A 17144-nucleotide genomic window follows, 5' to 3' on the forward strand; every position below is an offset into this window, starting at 1 on the left:
TTTTTTTGTGTTTTTTTTTTTACTTTACGGACTAAACTTAACTACGTGACGTTGAACGTCACGTCCGTAACCAGAAGTGAAGTCACATCTGATTTTAATCCAAACCACGATCTTTTTCTTTACTTTTTTGTGCCTAAACAACCAAACTGCGACCGTTTCACAGTGTTAATGTGTTTAAACCGTAACGTTCTCCGATTTAGATATGAGGAGGGAAACGCTCCCGTAGGTCGTATTAGAGGGTAGGAATAAACAACCCAAATTATCACATGGTTTAGAGGACTTGTTGTGATGAAATAGCTGACGTGCTTCATCACATTAGTGGCATAAAGCTTTCGTCTTCATTGATTTGCAACATTGTCTACAATGGCCTAATATAACCAGACATATTAAAGAGATGGATACATACCTCAGTAGAAATGATATAGTCTTTATAATTGCACAGTTTACTGTCATAACATCCATGTAATATCACTAAAGTCATGATCTGCCTTGATCCCCTTACTGTGCATCCTGCATAGCAATATGTTGCAGGGCATGTCTCAGTGACTGGAATGACTTTTAGGAAGAATTCATTTGGGCTGTTATCAGTGGAATAGATTGTGTACATTTTCTTTGCAGACAGTGGTAGATTTACTGGAGCTCTGTGTTATAAATAGTGTCAGATTTTTATGTTTCCTCTGCACAGTTTAGAGAACAGAATATTATGAGAGAAAGTTAATTGCCATGTAAAATATGTATGAAGTCATGAAAAGTTTGTCTCCCTCAATATCTTTATATTGTTTTTCATCATAGTTTCAAGGCAAAACTGCAAATGTTATCATTCCAGCTCCAGCCCGTCAGGAATTGTATACATGTCTTGTTGTAACATATCACAGTTTCATTACTGTAACTGAAATGAAGTGTCAGTACTAGAATAAAACACCTTAGGTACTGGCAAAGCTCCAGAGACCCGTCCTCAGCCCCACCTCCTGCTCAGGGATGCTGACAATTTAGACCGTACAATTGCATTTGGAATTCACACGCAGTTTGATGCATCATCTTTCATGAGAAACACCTCTCCATTGCACCTCGAGCGGGCTGAGCGGTGCGAGGGTCCATCAATCAAACTGAGCGACACCGCTGAAATTATCAGTCACTGCTGAGCATCCCAAGTTTTGAGTGAGAGAACAGAACCTTTGTTTATCAGCCAAGATTCAGCGGCCTGTTCAACAGCAAGGGCAGCCAGTTGATTATCAGATCCTCAGTGTGTCGCTCCTTCAAACAGGCAGCGAGTGACAAACCTTCATGCCGCTAACAAGTGAATGGAAACAAGAGTACTCAGGAATTAGTTTAACATTCTGATTTCAGGGGTTGGTGCAAATATTTCATTTTCCATTAAAAGAAAAATCCTCAACGCTAATTTTGGATAAAAAGAGCTGGCCTCAGTAGAACTGATGGATGGGGGATAAGTTAGTGAGTGTGTTGCCCTAAAATGGTGATTAATGACCCTGGCATGTCTGGATCTGATAAAGCCTTTGAGGTATTTTGTCAAAGCCTCGCAAATCTATTTTTCGGTGTTGTTGGTGAACACCGCGGGGAGATTCATACCTGTCCGAACACCTTGATCTTGTTTTCATCTGACTTCAGATAAAGTCATGTCTTAAGAGGGCAGAACATTTTTCACAAACAGTATTGGCAAAGCAGTTAATTCCTCCCCTCAGAGTAATTTATCATTCACTATTAAAGGGATACTTTGCCGATATTGAACTAACTTAGTATCATAATAATGTTGGTAGTATGTGTAAAATAATGTTAAAATTCCTTACAGTACCAGTGCCCAGATCTCCCTGCTCACAGGCCAGCAAAAAACAGAAAAGTGACGCATTTTGTTCTGCTGGCTCTAGGGCTGTTGCTGCAACTACAGACAGCTTACAGACACGTAGGGCCCTATCTGCACCCAGCGCAAAGCCCGACGCAAGTGTCTTTGCTAGTTTAAGACCGACACAGTTGTCAATTTCCCCGTCCAGCTCCCAACGTCGTTTAAATAGCAAAAGCACCTGTGCCCATCTGTGCGCCGCGAGGCAACGGCCTCTCTCTCTCTCTCTCTCTCTCTCTCTCTCTCTCTCTCTCTCTCTCTCTCTCTCTCTCTCTCTCGGCCTCTCTCTCTCTCTCTGTGTCTCTCTCTCTATCTCTTTGTGTCTCTCTCTGTGTCTCTCTCTATATCTCTCTGTGAGTCTCTCTCTGTGTCTCTATCTCTTTGTGTGTCTCTGTCTCTCTCTATATCTCTCTGTGTGTCTCTATCTCTTTGTGTGTCTCTCTCTGTCTCTCTCTGTGTTTCTCTCTCTCTCTCTCTCTGTGTCTCTCTCTCTCTGTCTCTCTCTATCTCTCTGTGTGTCTCTCTCTCTCTATCTCTGTGTCTCTCTCCCTGTGTCTCTCTCTCTCTCTCTCTCTCTCTCTCTCTCTCTCTCTCTCAAACTCAGACCGAACTCAGATTAAACTGTAAAACTAGACAGTGCTGATCAAATATAAACCAAGATTATATTTCTGTGTATCAGTGTTTTAATACTCAAGATCTTCAAAAAGTGGTCTCAAAAGACCGCATTTTTACCCGGTCTTGTCTCTGTCTCAGATAAAGAGGACTCAGGATTTTATTTCAAGACCGGTCAAGACCACAACTGCCTTTTGATTATTTTATGAAGGCATGTCTCATGATACACTTATGGCAATAAGTGTATCATGAGACATGGCAATAAAGAGATGAATGAAGAAGAATCTTATTTGTTTTCTGTGGGTGTTTTTTATGGGAATGTGGATCTTTCAGATCAGTGTGAGGAGGGCATATGGTTAGCATTTTCCACATTTTATCGTGGCATGCAGTGTGGGACTGGCCTGGGCTGATCTCTATTTCTCACCTAAACTGTTTTCAGAGACATATTTTAGTGCACTGTTTGGCTGAAATACGAGAGTTGGTGAACAGGAAGTGGGCGCCATACTGTTTCCTGTATTGCAAAACAAAGGCGACGAGGAGGCCGGCTAATAACAAACAAATTGTTTGTTTCTAGCCGGCTGCCATTCTGTGTCAATACGGAAGAGTTCATCGAGCTCTTATTACATCACCCACCAGCAGGTATAGCAGCTGTATATTGAGTTAATGAACTGGATAACAGTGTTTAGGGGGGCAACTGGAGATCAAGGGTGATTGCTATCTGAAAAAGGTGAAATAAGCATACGAACCGTACGTTTTCAGGTATTGGCCAGGGTGACTCCTGCAAAGATTTTCTGCCATTACCTATGGTAAAGTAAAGAGTTTATGGATAGAAAGACCTTCTATTCTTGGAAGAACAGGGGAGGAATCGAAACAGCTTCACGTTTATCTGGCATTGACAGCTGTGCTGACTTAATGAAGGTTTGTAATTAACATGGATTTCCGCTAATGTTCAGGGCTTTTGTCTCTTAAACAGAAAGTATTAATCCCATTAGTTTGAAACTATGTGAAAACCCATACACTCTTTGTTTAAGAGTCAGACAGTGCATAATTTGGCAATTTTTATAAAAAATGTGTGAAATGTTTAAAAATGTATTCTAGGTGACTGATTTCATGTGTAAATAATGTGCATTCTGTAGCAGTCTATTTGGCTTCACCTCAGAAACCTTGCTTCAGATTGAAAAAGTATATGTTTTCAAATGCTATGTAGGTTTGCTATGATCTTCTGATGATTCCTTTAAATTTGAAAAGGTTGAATTTATTTGCATATTCTGTATACCCAGCAGTCCCTATCTTGTCCTTTCTGCCTCGGTGTCCTTGTCGGATGTGAATTTCCTCCCTAATTTGAAAAATGTCTCGTGGCTGCAGATTGCTACTGAATTGTCTGTGTGTGGCAAGATTTGGTCACGCCTTTGTGAGTTTCTCTTTGCCAATTTCAATCACATTGCTCATGAGAAAAGAGAGAGCTTAGTGTTGCAAATATAAATGCCAAACAGTATGAATGAGGAAAAAAAGACGAGAATACCTCATCATTTTGATTGGATAAATATATGTGTTTTTTTAAATAATAAAAAGCATTGTAAATATTCATCCCACCTCTGTGAGCAATTCTGTAAATCAAATGTGATATGAATATTTAGATTTTGAATAAAAGGGGGTTTGCACCGGACACTGAGGGGAGAGCAGTGGCTCTACATAATTCCCAATACTATAGTTTTATGTGATTCCTGCTCTGCAGCCATCTGCTTACACACCTGCTTCCAGTGTTGTTACATGCTATACTATCTGATGTAAAACACTTAATTCTCCAGCTGTTATTTACAAGTCAGAGCAAAATATTAATACCATACTACTTGTGTCCTTTGGCTGGATAAAGGGGCTACTTATGAATGCATGCGCGCGTGGTGTTGTTTTTTCTCTCTATTACACTTGTGTTTCGCTGGAGGACAGCTCGGTGGTATGCACCATCTTGGTTTGACAGCTTTTGCCGTAGATTCATTAAATGCAGCAATATTTAGGGTGTGTCAAGTGGAATCTGAGGAAGTTTATTTTGATGCAGAGGAACAACTAATCATAACATGTCTTTTTTATCCAATGTTACGTAGTGTTCTCCACAAACTGTATTCTGAAATTTTTCATCTTTAATGATTTTTAAATTACACTGTAATTACTCAAATGGCAGCCTATTGTTTTATTTCAAAGGTACAAGATCAGATATAGTGCATCATTGTACCCAAATTGGAAGTCTTTTTTTGTTCTTGGCATCAATACATCACCTTTTTTTTTTTTTTACTGAAAAAGTGTCCCCATTACCTTAACCTCTATCTGTAATAGCATCTGTGTTTTAATCCTTTTCAAGATAGAGCTAATTAGTGCTATCTGCAGATCAGATTCACTAAAACATTTAAATTGTTGATTGATCTTTACTGAAAAGGGTTTATTTTCATGTTCCCTTATTGAAGGTTACACAACAAACACAGACACTGTTCTTGACTTCACATCCCTCAGTCCACTGAGCTTTTTTCGTAACTCAAACAACTTACCGTCAGACACTTTTTGTCCTTCAATTCAATGATAATAATGTTCTAGCTGTAAATACTTTTTTATATTTCATATTTTCCACTGGAATCTCTAGTGGATGATTTTTTCAAAAATATCTGAGCAGTTCATTTTATCTCATCCCAAGTGAGTATTGTTATTCTTGTAACCCGACACAACCACACACATATAACCTCATGCCTCAACTTGTAGAGCAATACATACATTTGTTTCTCATACCAGTATTGATTTTTGTGTCCTTTCTCGCAGGATTATGTTGTTACGGAACAATACTCTGAGAATTGTTAACTCCAGCCGAGCTGATGAGGGAAGCTATGTGTGCCGGGCAGAGAATCAGTTGGGCTCGGCAGAGATGACGGCCATACTGTGGGTAAAAGGTAAGTGATGCCCTGGGGGCCTTTATTTTCTGCCAAATTAGCACAAGTCGGCCACCAATAAACAGTCCCCAATGTCATTTCCCCTCCCCCCCACACCTTTGCTCGGGCGCCAGGAAATTTATTGTGCTTGCTCAACCGTGAACTAACGGCTCTCACATTCAAGAATCATATTACAAGGTCACATTTTAGCAGCGTAGACCTCTGTCTCATGGTTGCACTGTACACAGTCTAGACCAGAGCCAAGCAGGATATTTAGCCCACAAATGTGAGTGTTTTTGCCCAAGTTAGGGTTTGGGCTTCTCATGATTGCTCTGGCAGTGATGCCACAGTCAGATGCAGCTGTTTGACACTAGCTTTTGGTTAGCCTGAGGTGACAGTGCAGCAGCTTTGTGCTTCCAGAGGCCATGCGTGTGGAGCTTAGCCCGAGCAGAGTGGAAGTGACTGTGGGGGAGAGCGTGGTGCTGAGCTGCAAGGCGACACATGACACATCGCTGGACGTGGCTTTCCAGTGGTTCTTCAACCAGAAACCAATCAACTTTCAACAGGATGGCGGCCACTTTGAATACATCCAAACAGTAAGAGCAAGAGTAAGAGCAAAAGTAAGACTAAGAGTTAATGAATCATATTGGTTGTGGTCTTATCTCTTTGTCTATCTACCTGTCTGTCCTTCTGTCCATCTGTCCGCCTGCCATCCATTGTGGCTCTATCTGTCTGTCTGTATAACTGTTTGCCTGGTAAGTGTAAACAGATGGCTGTTTTCTATCATTGAATTGACTCCTTGGCCATATGTGTTGATCTTGTGGATCAATCTATTGAAGTCAAAATTATTTTCCAGGGTTCGAGTTATAATCTGAGCTTTGTGGGGGACTCTAAAATAATGAACGTTGAGGGTGGAGATAAATTAAAAAAAATAGGGTTCGAAGTACGTTCACGCCTTGCACACTGTCATCAGCAGGCGTACTCGGTGCAATATAATATAATAATAATAGAATCTTTTGGATTCTTTAAGCATATTTATCCCGTTAACGTAAATAATACTAAATACATTGAAAAAATGCATTACTTGTTATTTTATTTTATCATTACAGATGTATGATTTCACAGCTTTAATGGAAGCTCAGCTCCCACTGGCTCCCACGTAACTCGAACCCTGGTTGTTTCCATTTGTACTTTTCATATATTGATTTTAAATACACTTGTAATACATCCGTTCCGCTAAAGGTCAGACTACCTCAGTTATCATCAAAGACATGCATTGAACCATATAATCATGTACATCAAAGTCTAGTCTATTGTTTTGAATTGCACCTGTGAAATTGTATCTTTTCATGAAAATGAAAACACAAATAGAGAATGACTCATACTGGCTTTGAAAGGTAATGAGGCCTGAAACATACAATGACTTTGAATAAGAAATAGGAAGGAAAATAATGTCAACCATATTTCTGTTAATGTGCATTATTGCTTTGGTAGACATGCAAGATCAAACGTCATCCTCCTTATTAAATTAGGGTTTTTAAATAACATGGATACACATCCGTTCACAGCAACACACCAACTCATAATAGTCAGGCCCCTCCTGAATTGAGTCTAATTGTACTCATGGACTACATTTACATGCACATAATATTCAATTTTTCGCCTAATTCCGAAAAAGACGATATTCCGACTAAGCTGTTTACATGGCTAATGAAAGTGAGTATTCCACTAATATTCACGTTTACATGTAGCCGTGCAAAACAGGATTTTTTTCAATGTTTACCAGCAGCGGCGGACTTGTTGGACCTTGCGAACACAGCGTCCCTCTTTTATTCCTTCAACCAGCTTCTTGAAAAGGTCGGCGTAGCGATGTTTGCACATATCCAAAAACCTGTTGATATCCAAGTCTTTGATAATGTTTAAACATAGCTGTGTTTCTCCTTCTTATCGGGTCGCCAGCCTTGCAAACTGTTGGGTGGTTGGTTTACCATAACACCGCACAGAGCTAACCATAAGCCTGCAGTAAAACCCCCGATTGAGACGCATATTCCGAATGCGCTGTATGCATGTCCAAACAATGACTCTAAAACCTGAATAATACTGGAATATCCCACATGTCTTAATCGGAAAATGCTATATTCGGAAAAAGGCCTTATTCGGAATTTCCAACCGGAATATGCTCTTTACGTGACCTGTATCAAATTCGGAATGTTGTCATATTCGGAATAATAGTGGAATCTTGGTGTGCATTTAAACGTAGGGTGTAGAGTGTTTCTCTTGGTTTGCCTGTCTCTTTGACTTTAGTCATCTAGAATAGGTCAGAGATACAGGGTCAGGGATCCTCCGAGGGAGATGTCATATAAATTCACCCAGCCAAAAACTGAATCTACCCAAACAAAGAGGCATTTAACATTTGCCTCCCTATAAGGTCATGGTTGCATTGTTAACTTTGCCATTCCACCTTGACCTCTAAACCTTTCTTCTCCGTGCTGGACCCCTGCGGGCCTCCATGTTTTCGTGTGTTCCTTTTTTCCCTGGTTAATAATATTTGGTGTCCTAGGAGATTAAGATCGATGATGGTCAAACATAGAAAACATCAGAAAAGAATGTCACAGCGGGCACATTTAAATGGAGGACCCAAATGCAGGAGACCAGTAGGCAGGTTGATTGAACAAAAAGCAAGCTTTTTTTTTAAAAACTGCTGGATTTAAAAAAACAGACAGGCAACACAAGAATATCCAGAAACACTAGAAGGACAACAAACTGGAGAAAACTACACACAGAAAGCCAGGAACAAACGCAGACAATCTGCTGAGCAAAACTGAACAAGAGAACACGTCTAATATACACAAATAAAGCAGGGTGGTAACGAGGGACAGGTGACATGAGGAACCAGTGAAACACATCAGGGCGGAGCAGACAATCTAGGTGGGAAAACACACAACGTCAAAATAAAACAGGAAACTAACAAAACCAGGATCATGACAAAGTGTTACACTCTATGGGCCCTATTTTAACAATCTGAAACACAAGTATCAAACGCCAAATGCAAGTAGCTTTGTGGGCGGATCTCGGGCGCTGTTGCTATTATCCCGGCGGGATAAATGACTCTTGCGCCCGACGCAAATCTAAAATGGGTTGGTCTGAAGTAGCTAAATTACTCATAGGTGTGGTTTGGGCGTAACGTGCAATAAACCAATCAGAGCGTTATCTCACATTCCCTTTAAAAGCAGGCACGCTTGTTCCATGGCGGATTGCTATTATCATGGCGGATTTGCTAGGCGCACGCTCTTAATACATCCATGGGCGCACGCCAGGAGCTGTTTACAGCCGAGGAGACCGACGTTTGCTATTGATTTTTCTTTTTGTCAAAATGTAAATAAAGAAATGTCACAGAAACATACTTTCTGATGTTTTGGGCTCACTCTCGCTGAATCACGAGGTTATGAACGCATGGTAATATTTTTGCAATGTAGTCTAACATTAGACCGAGATTACCTCACTATAGACGATGCAGCTCTTCTGTCTCTCCTCTCCCTCGTGCTGCTGCTGGGGCATTTGGGTTAAGTGGCAACGGCACATGCAGTTCAACATCACATCTCAAGTCCTCTAATATTTCCTCATTTATGTCATCAACACATCCATGATTCATGGAAATGTTGTGTAAAACAAGGTCATATTTTTCCTTGTATTTATGTATGGTTTGCATAAATGGGAACTGCTGGGTCCGTGAGATGAGAGAAGCAAAGTGTATGCGCGGTGTGCACACTACATTACGGCCAAGCATGCGCCCAGAAAATAGCATCTGAATAACGCGCCACTGACTTTAGACTAGGTTTTTCCTGGTCTGTGGCGGAACTGTTTTCTGAAACTGCAAAATAGCAGTAATTTTACCGACGTGAGTCTGTGGAGGGAAAAGTCCGCTGTGCGTCGGGTGCAAAATAGGAATGATACATGCGTCGGTGTACAAAGTCAATTGCGCTGGGTGCAAGATAGGGCCCTATGTGTTATATTGAATTGAAATAGTCAGTTTACTCTTTTTGATGAATCCCTTTTTAGATGCAAACAAAAAAAAGACATTTCGAATTCCAACAAGCTTACTTTAGTTTTATATTTTTACAAAGCAGTATCTTATATTTCCCCTCTCCATAATACTCATTAGAAAATCATTAGTGACTAAACCATAAAATGAAGTTGAAAACAAATTTGCAAGAGAGTGGGGAGTCCTCTTTATGTCCCTATTCCTTTACCAACAGTGGATGTTAAAATCCCATCTGTCCTGATGTGTCCTCTGCTACTACCCATGCTCTGGAGAAAAAAGCAGTGACAATCCTTTACAGCCACAACAGATTCCTGGCTGATGCATGGTTTGTAATTTTAATCAGGTTTCGTGCTAAACAGCTGCCTGTAGACCTTGAATTATTCCCAGCCTTGCCTTAGGCGTTTCTCATTTCAACAGAGAGAAAATACGGCTAGCTGAAGAATGTAGCAGCAAGCAAGCACCTGAATTAAACAGGAATCTCTCAAGCCACATGAGCCTCTACAAGATGTAAAGCAATCACACTATTTCGTGTCAAGCACATTTACTGTGGGCTTGCTTAATACCTACTTTTTTATTCTTTTCTTTCCCAATTGCAGCAGTCCTCCACAGTGGATCTGATGATTAGGAGCATTTTGTTGAAGCATGCTGGGAAGTATGGGTGCCGGGCCCAGACCAGTGCTGACACTGTGTTTGCAGAGGCGGAACTTCTGGTTCGAGGTGAGCTTGTTATGTGTGTCATTGCACCAGTACACTGTGATGTCGTGTACACTCTTTAGTGGAGGCGGTGACTCACTGTCGCCTTGAACTGAACCACTATGTTAATCTCATACCGAATTATTCGTCCAGTGGAAATGGACAGGAAGCCATCACCAACAATACTGTGAAATAATGTTCATGGTGTCTGTGAATGTAGGAAATTGGCTCCAATTTGATTTAAGTGCAGCAGAAGTTTGCTCCTGGTGGAGACAATTGCACAGCAACAATTTCTACACCCCCCTTTTGACCTTTACATCTTGTAATTTGTTGTGGTCACTGTGAGTATGGCTGTACAGGCGGTCTGTCTGCATGAACAAGTTTAATATGTGTTGAACAGATTGGCTGAAAACCAATCACAATCGTCTTGGGCGGCGCTAATCTCCGGACATAGCGACGGTGGCTCTGCAAAATAGTCTCTGGAAGGAACTTGTTTTGGTGGAAAACACCACATACAATATTAAATGAAGTTAACTGTTTACACAGTACAGTAACGTAAGCTATTTAAATTAAATGGATACATGGTAAAACATAATTTGCTCTTTCCAGTGTATCGCCGTGTGTACTTCATCCATAGCAATCCCACCAATCGGTCCCAAAACGCCCCAGTTAGATAGTAAATGGTGTAAAATTATTCTTTGTAAACGTTTACAGTCATACCCTGAAAGAAGCAAGCAGTTCTGTCTTGTTGCACGATAAAAATTCTCTTCAAAACTTGTTTCCCGTATCGAAGGGAGTTTGAGAACGGCAGCACACACAGAGCGGAAGGTGAGGGACAAAGCCTTTATCCTGGAAATGTACTGTACTGTCTGTACTACCGGACGACTGATCGTGTGATGAAACGATTATTGGCCACGCAGCATCTGCTCATGTTTTAAAGCTGTGACATCTTGTATCCTTTCTTTAGAGATGACGTAACAGAAACTTTTGTAAAGACCAGTTTTGTTTTGCTTAATGATTGAATATAGTAGGGCTCTGCGATAATTCATACTCATTTTATAGATTTAATGATTCAAAATTTAACTGATACAAAAAATGTGTTTTAAATGTGTTAAAAATTGGTAGCGGAACACACTTCAATGCACACTGTATTTTTCTTACTTTAATCAATTATTTAAAATATCTTTATCACAACAATATTTATATTACATTGTCACATTAGCTTCTCCCATAAAACCCATCTCTAGTATAGTATTTTATGTGTTTAATGACTGTCATTTAACATTAAGCGCTAATACAGGGGAGGATAAATGCACAAAATGCATCTTAATTGCCCAAAATGCAAATGCATCTTTCAGTGCAACCTTCTAATGGGCACTTTTTGGGGACACAGTACATTGGATTTCATTGAGCGCACCAGATGCCAGCTTTTCATTTACAGCTGTTCCCCCTAGAGTCCTTAGACGTTTGCTACACTTGCAGATTACAATTTTTTCTTAAGACTGAGCTAAAAACATGTTCAGCTGTATTAAAACACAGGAAGGGCTACCACAAAGTCATGCTCAGCAGAACTGGTAAACTGCCTCCGAAACAAAATAGAAAACTTCAATGTGCCTGAATCAGTGTGAAGTCTTTGGCAGCTGATCTATGTCAGCCCCAATCCTGGATCAGTTTAGTATGTCGTGTTCTTGTCTGTTAGTGGAACAGAGAATTGTTGTTGTCACCATATGCACATCCCACTTAATGCTTGCATGGCTGCATTCATTAGTGTATCTAACAGCAACAAAGCAGGATTAAGACATCACAATATGGACCAGGTGGAATTGATTCAAACAGCAACAGAGATTGCCTTTGTTGTTCCCTTGTGTCATGACATTTCTGAAGCATTGCTGGTTCAAATCTGTAATTTCATCTGTCTCTTACCCCTCTTTCCACCAGGTCCTCCTGGACCCCCTGGAGTGGTGATAGTGGAGGAGATCACTGATACCACGGCCACCCTGTCCTGGACTCGTGGCCTGGACAACCACAGCCCTATCAGCACCTATAATTTACAGGCCCGCAGCCCATTTTCATTAGGCTGGCAAACTGTCAAAACAGGTAATCGATAAGGAGCAAATTGTAGCCTCTAGATCTGTGAGGTTAATGTGGGGCCATATACAAAGGCCTTAATCCTGCCCAAAGTCATGTACGGAGATGGTAAACCAGCCCAACGAGAGCAGGGTTACTGCTTTCAAGAGACACAAATAAACATTGTTGTGGCAAGGCATGTTTATATATCTAAACAACAAGGAATCTCTGTGCGTGTGTGTGTCTCCCGCGTGCACAGTACAGCAGCGGGGGTGGGGAGTAGCTACATCCCTAGATGGCTGATTGCTTTTCAATACCAACGGAGGGCCTACAAGCCTCTGTACAGCAGCGGGGACGGGTTCAAAAGAGAGACTTTCTGTAGAAGAGAGACACCGGTATTGTCCGGAGAGAGTGAGGTCTTTCTATCTTGCAGCCGTAACACCTCTCTCTGTCTCTTCTGTTCAGTGACTGAGGAGCAGCAGCGAGCCGACGGGCATGTGGTGGGCGTGTCGTTAGTATTGCAGATAGGGGCTGTGCAGGAGGAAAAGTAAAATAGACACTCTATCGCTTCTAACTTTCTCTCTGTGTGATCATTTTAAGTAAATACAGACGAACTCACAGCACAGCTGTTGTCTTTAACTCATGTGTTTGTGGATTTTGTCAGATGATGATGATAAAATCATGATTTCAACAGTGAAAAATAAATCAATAAACATACTAGGAACCAAGCAATCAGCCCGTTCCAAACAGGCACACGCTCCAAACGGGCACTGCACTAGTTCTCACAAAGAGACTTTTAAATCCAGAAGTAATGATCCGGTGTCTTACACTGTTGCTCTAGACAAAACTCATCTTTTCTCAGATACCTGTTGAAGAAGTTGTAATGCAGTTTTTTTTCTTTCTCTTTGGTTTTATGTGTGAACTTGTCTGTAAAGTAATTTGGAGCCGATACCAAATGTCATTGCTTTGAATTTTATTCAGCGTCATATCAGCGGTTAGTGGGAAATTAACCTTTCGGGCTTGAATTATAAGACTTATCCATGTTCATTTAGTATAGATGCACTTTCACAGCTTAAAAATTAATTAAATAAATTTTTTCCCCTGTACCTTGACAGAAAAACCATCAATTACTATCACTTAGCGTTAAAGGATGAAGGCTTGCTAAGCATTGTGTGTAATCCATCTTAATATGCCGTGTGATAATAATAGCAGAGTTTAAGGTGTGATAATGACTCATCCCCACAGATATATAAATCACACTTTGTATACACTCCTCTCACAGCATGTCTCTTCAACCACATTTAATTTGATGAAGCACAATTAGGACTCTGTGATGTATTGTCAGTGTTGAACTTGTTAAGATTAGCATGAAGGGGATTGGGCTTTTAGCTCGCCCTCCTTGCAAACAGACTTATCAGCTCATGTTTGAAGAGCAGCTTGCTTGACAGAGTGGTCTCAGTATGATCTGCTTTGGATGATAAGAGTGGGAACTCCTCAGCTTCACTGAACAGTGCCTTAGTTATCACAGAGAGACCTCTGGTTCATTTGTGATACTGATATGCTTTCAGTCAGTGTTTGTTTGTTGTCGCAGGATCAATATTGACGGAGGTCGACTTTGGCAGCCCTCAGGAAACTAGATTAGTTGTGTTACCTGCTCGTAATTCTCTTCAAAATACATTAAATTCAATTCAATTTTATTTACAGTATCAAATCATAACAGGAGTTATCTCAGGACACTTTATCGATAGAGTGGGTCAAGACCACACTCTATCATTTACAGAGACCCAACAATTCCAACACAATACATTCATAAATCTTGACTTTTTTTCAGTCTCGGGATGTGATTTGTAATTGCATAGCTCTCCAAGTCCTCTGTAGATACTGTGAAAATGGACTGAAATCAGCCTCCCTCTATGTAATGATTTATACTTCTTAATGTGCTCTAAATATGTGAGTAAGCTGCTGTACAGACATCAAGCAAACACATTTTTAAGTAAATGGTATATCCACACCACCTGGTGTAAAAATCTGCCAAGTCACAGTGAATCTGGAGAGGAGGCGTCCTACTGTGCAGTCCTTAAGATAAGACAGTGGTACTTTTTTGTATTTTGGCTCTGTACTCCAGCATACTGGATTTGAAAAACAATGGCTATGAGGTTAAAGTGTCAATTCGCAGCTTTCACACCCAGGTGTAAACAGTGTAGGAATTGTCCCCCAGTTTTAGGGAACAGAACAGAAAGTAATTGGACAAGTTGACACAGTCTTGAAGCCGTCATATAAAGTCATCATATGTCAGCGTATATAATCCTTTGCAGTTAATGACTGCCTGCAGGCTACAGCCCAGAGACGTGCCCAGCATCATGTAAACAAACCAAAACTGAAATACTTCTATTACGTCCCTGAAACAAACACAGCACTCAGGAGAATAGTAAAAGGTTGTATATACGTTGCATGTTACATTTTCACTGTTTAGAAAGGAAAGTCCACGCCATTTTTCCTTTTCAGTTTTCGCGGTGACATCTGCTTCTTCTTCTCCTCCGGGAAAACGCGGCCATGTTGCATTGTGGTATACGGGAGTAAAATGAAGGGTGCATCATATGTACACTTAAAACAGCTGTGCATTGTGGGTATTTTATAGTGGACTATATAGTGAATGAAATTCGAACACCACTACAAAATGGCGAACACACTATATGGTGTCTGTGATAGGGAACGGTTTCCTGATTGCCACGTCGGTGGGTAAAGCATTATTGTCCTGCTGCAGACTCAAAGGTCTTATTTTATACGAAACGTACATGTATGAACACTACTACTTAAAATGTACTGGTGATTTTGTATGTTTACATTTGGTATATCCTGTGGTATTTTTTTATATATATATATATATATATATACACTCTTTATTCAATATGGACATGAACACTCTCAAACACTTAACTTCTTACATCAAGGTTGCCAAATTTGGGGCCCATGCTCCCTTTGTTTTGGCCCGCCATGGCATTTGACACGCTCATGCTTATTGTCCTATTTTAAGAAGTGCTGTAAAATCCTAACCATGACTACGAAACATACATTTTGTGCAGCTAAAAAGTACTTAATCTGAGTTGTATGGCAATGTAAAGCACAGTGCTGGTAAACTTCCTTATTAAACTAGGTACGTAAGTTTTATCTACAAAGAATTACAAGAATTACGGCATTCTTTCTCTCTCCCGCTCTCCCTCACGTGCTGTGAGCCATGCTTACGTCACTGACTTTGATTCAGCCAAAATTTTATTTTAGATTTACATAAAAATATAAGATATAATACATTTTCACATTTTTGGCCCGTGGCCCTTTATCCAGATAGCACATAATGTTAACAGTAGTACAGGACTTGTTATGTAGTGCTTGTCCTGGTTAAATAAATACATAAGCAACCCTCTTGTCTGCAGACCCAGACCCAGTGACGGGGGACATGGAGTCAGCCATAGCTGTGGAGCTCAACCCCTGGGTGGAGTATGAGTTCAGGGTGGTGGCCAGCAATGCCATCGGGACCGGAGATCCCAGTGCGCCTTCAAGAGGAGTTAGGACTAAAGAAGCAGGTAAAGCCATCAATGCTGGATAAACACTACATTCTAGTCACATTCTGACAGACATACACATTCACCCAGAGTCCAGAATCATATATAATATAGTGCTGATGATTGTAGCTTGAGAGCTTCCACTAGCTGGTGTCCCCACTTCATGACCATGTCATGTACTCATTGTTAATTTACTCAATTTTAATTGGGCAAAAGGGCTGAAAATAAGCTGCTTACATGAATTTCAACAAGCTTAGTGTTTCTGCTAAAGAAACCTCTCCTTTAATGCCCTGAGGCAAAGACACAGAGCAGAATCCACTGTTTATGGTGAGCAGAAATGGACTGAGACGGTCTGGATCAAGCGTGCCGCTTCACTATCTGCTCGTTTCTCATCCATAAAATGTTATAATTACAAAGGTCAGCGGTCACTTGGAAGTGGCTTATTTATCGGTCCTATCTCTTCAGCATAATTAAAGGACTAATTACTGTAACTACACACAAGTGTGCTAATTCATCCTTAAAATCATAATCTGTGATCCAAATGTCAACAAAAGAGTGCAAAATTCAAAACAAACACAGGAACCTATTATCACTCTCAATTTGATCGACAGGTATTTGAACGCAGGCACAAACACCAAACAACAACTGAGCTTTGAATGTTTTCTGATGCTGTTAAAGGTTTTATTTTTTTATTTTTTTACTTCAGTAGTGTTTTTTAAACGCATCATTTAAACAGTGTTTTTATTTTCAGTAATCATCTGTTGACTCACAAAATGCATTTTTTAATCATTATGACAAACTTAACAATTATGTAAAAATCCAAGTTTAGCTCAAATGTAGGTGGTCATGAAGGGCATGGACTATCTCAAAGGTTGTTTTTTTCTGTATTTTCATCTTTTCTTTCTTTCAAAAACTGGTTAAAATGAGTTGCAGTGTCATGTCAGTGATGCATTGTTAACCTTTTCTGTTTCACACAGTCCCGGCAGTGGCACCAGCCAACGTCAGCGGAGGGAACGGCCGCAGGCATGAACTGGTCATCTCGTGGGAGGTAGGCTCCCCTGCCAAACTGCCTCTGTAGCACAAGCATGACAACATACTGTATGTGCAAAAAACGCAAATATCACAGTGGGTCTGGTGTTTCAGTTGAGCAAACTCAGATTTATGTTGAATAAACAGTTAGTTAATGGAAGCTTTTATTTAGTCTACTCTCGCTAAAAAAATCATCTTTGCAGTTTCCTGCTATATCTAGGAATGTCAACAACATGACATTCCAACTGTGGAATGTTTTCAAATCTCCTCAGTGAGGATATAATAATGATATATCTTCATGCTGTATAAGAGAGGGCTTTAATGTGCTTGAAATTAAAAATGCTTACTGTACAGAATAATCTCTCCGTTTCTAA

General features: G+C 40.4%; 1 protein-coding gene across 3 annotated transcripts in view; it reads left to right on the forward strand.

The window, feature by feature from the left end:
• The window catches only part of cntn5 (contactin 5), a 138732-nt gene that overhangs the window by 104504 nt on the left and 17084 nt on the right, over positions 1 to 17144 (forward strand). For 2 of the 3 annotated variants that reach the window (XM_036001227.1, XM_031297542.2), the window contains 6 exons: positions 5273 to 5400; positions 5800 to 5975; positions 10018 to 10138; positions 12053 to 12211; positions 15613 to 15762; positions 16719 to 16789. In XM_036001227.1, the coding sequence (XP_035857120.1) occupies positions 5273 to 5400; positions 5800 to 5975; positions 10018 to 10138; positions 12053 to 12211; positions 15613 to 15762; positions 16719 to 16789 (805 nt within the window). Of the gene's footprint in view, positions 1 to 5272; positions 5401 to 5799; positions 5988 to 10017; positions 10139 to 12052; positions 12212 to 15612; positions 15763 to 16718; positions 16790 to 17144 lie in introns of all 3 variants that reach the window. The other variant, XM_031297540.2, reaches the window with a different exon arrangement.

This window comes from Sander lucioperca, chromosome 5 (genome assembly GCF_008315115.2).
Source record: "Sander lucioperca isolate FBNREF2018 chromosome 5, SLUC_FBN_1.2, whole genome shotgun sequence".
In the NCBI taxonomy this organism is placed as follows: Eukaryota; Metazoa; Chordata; class Actinopteri; order Perciformes; family Percidae; genus Sander; species Sander lucioperca.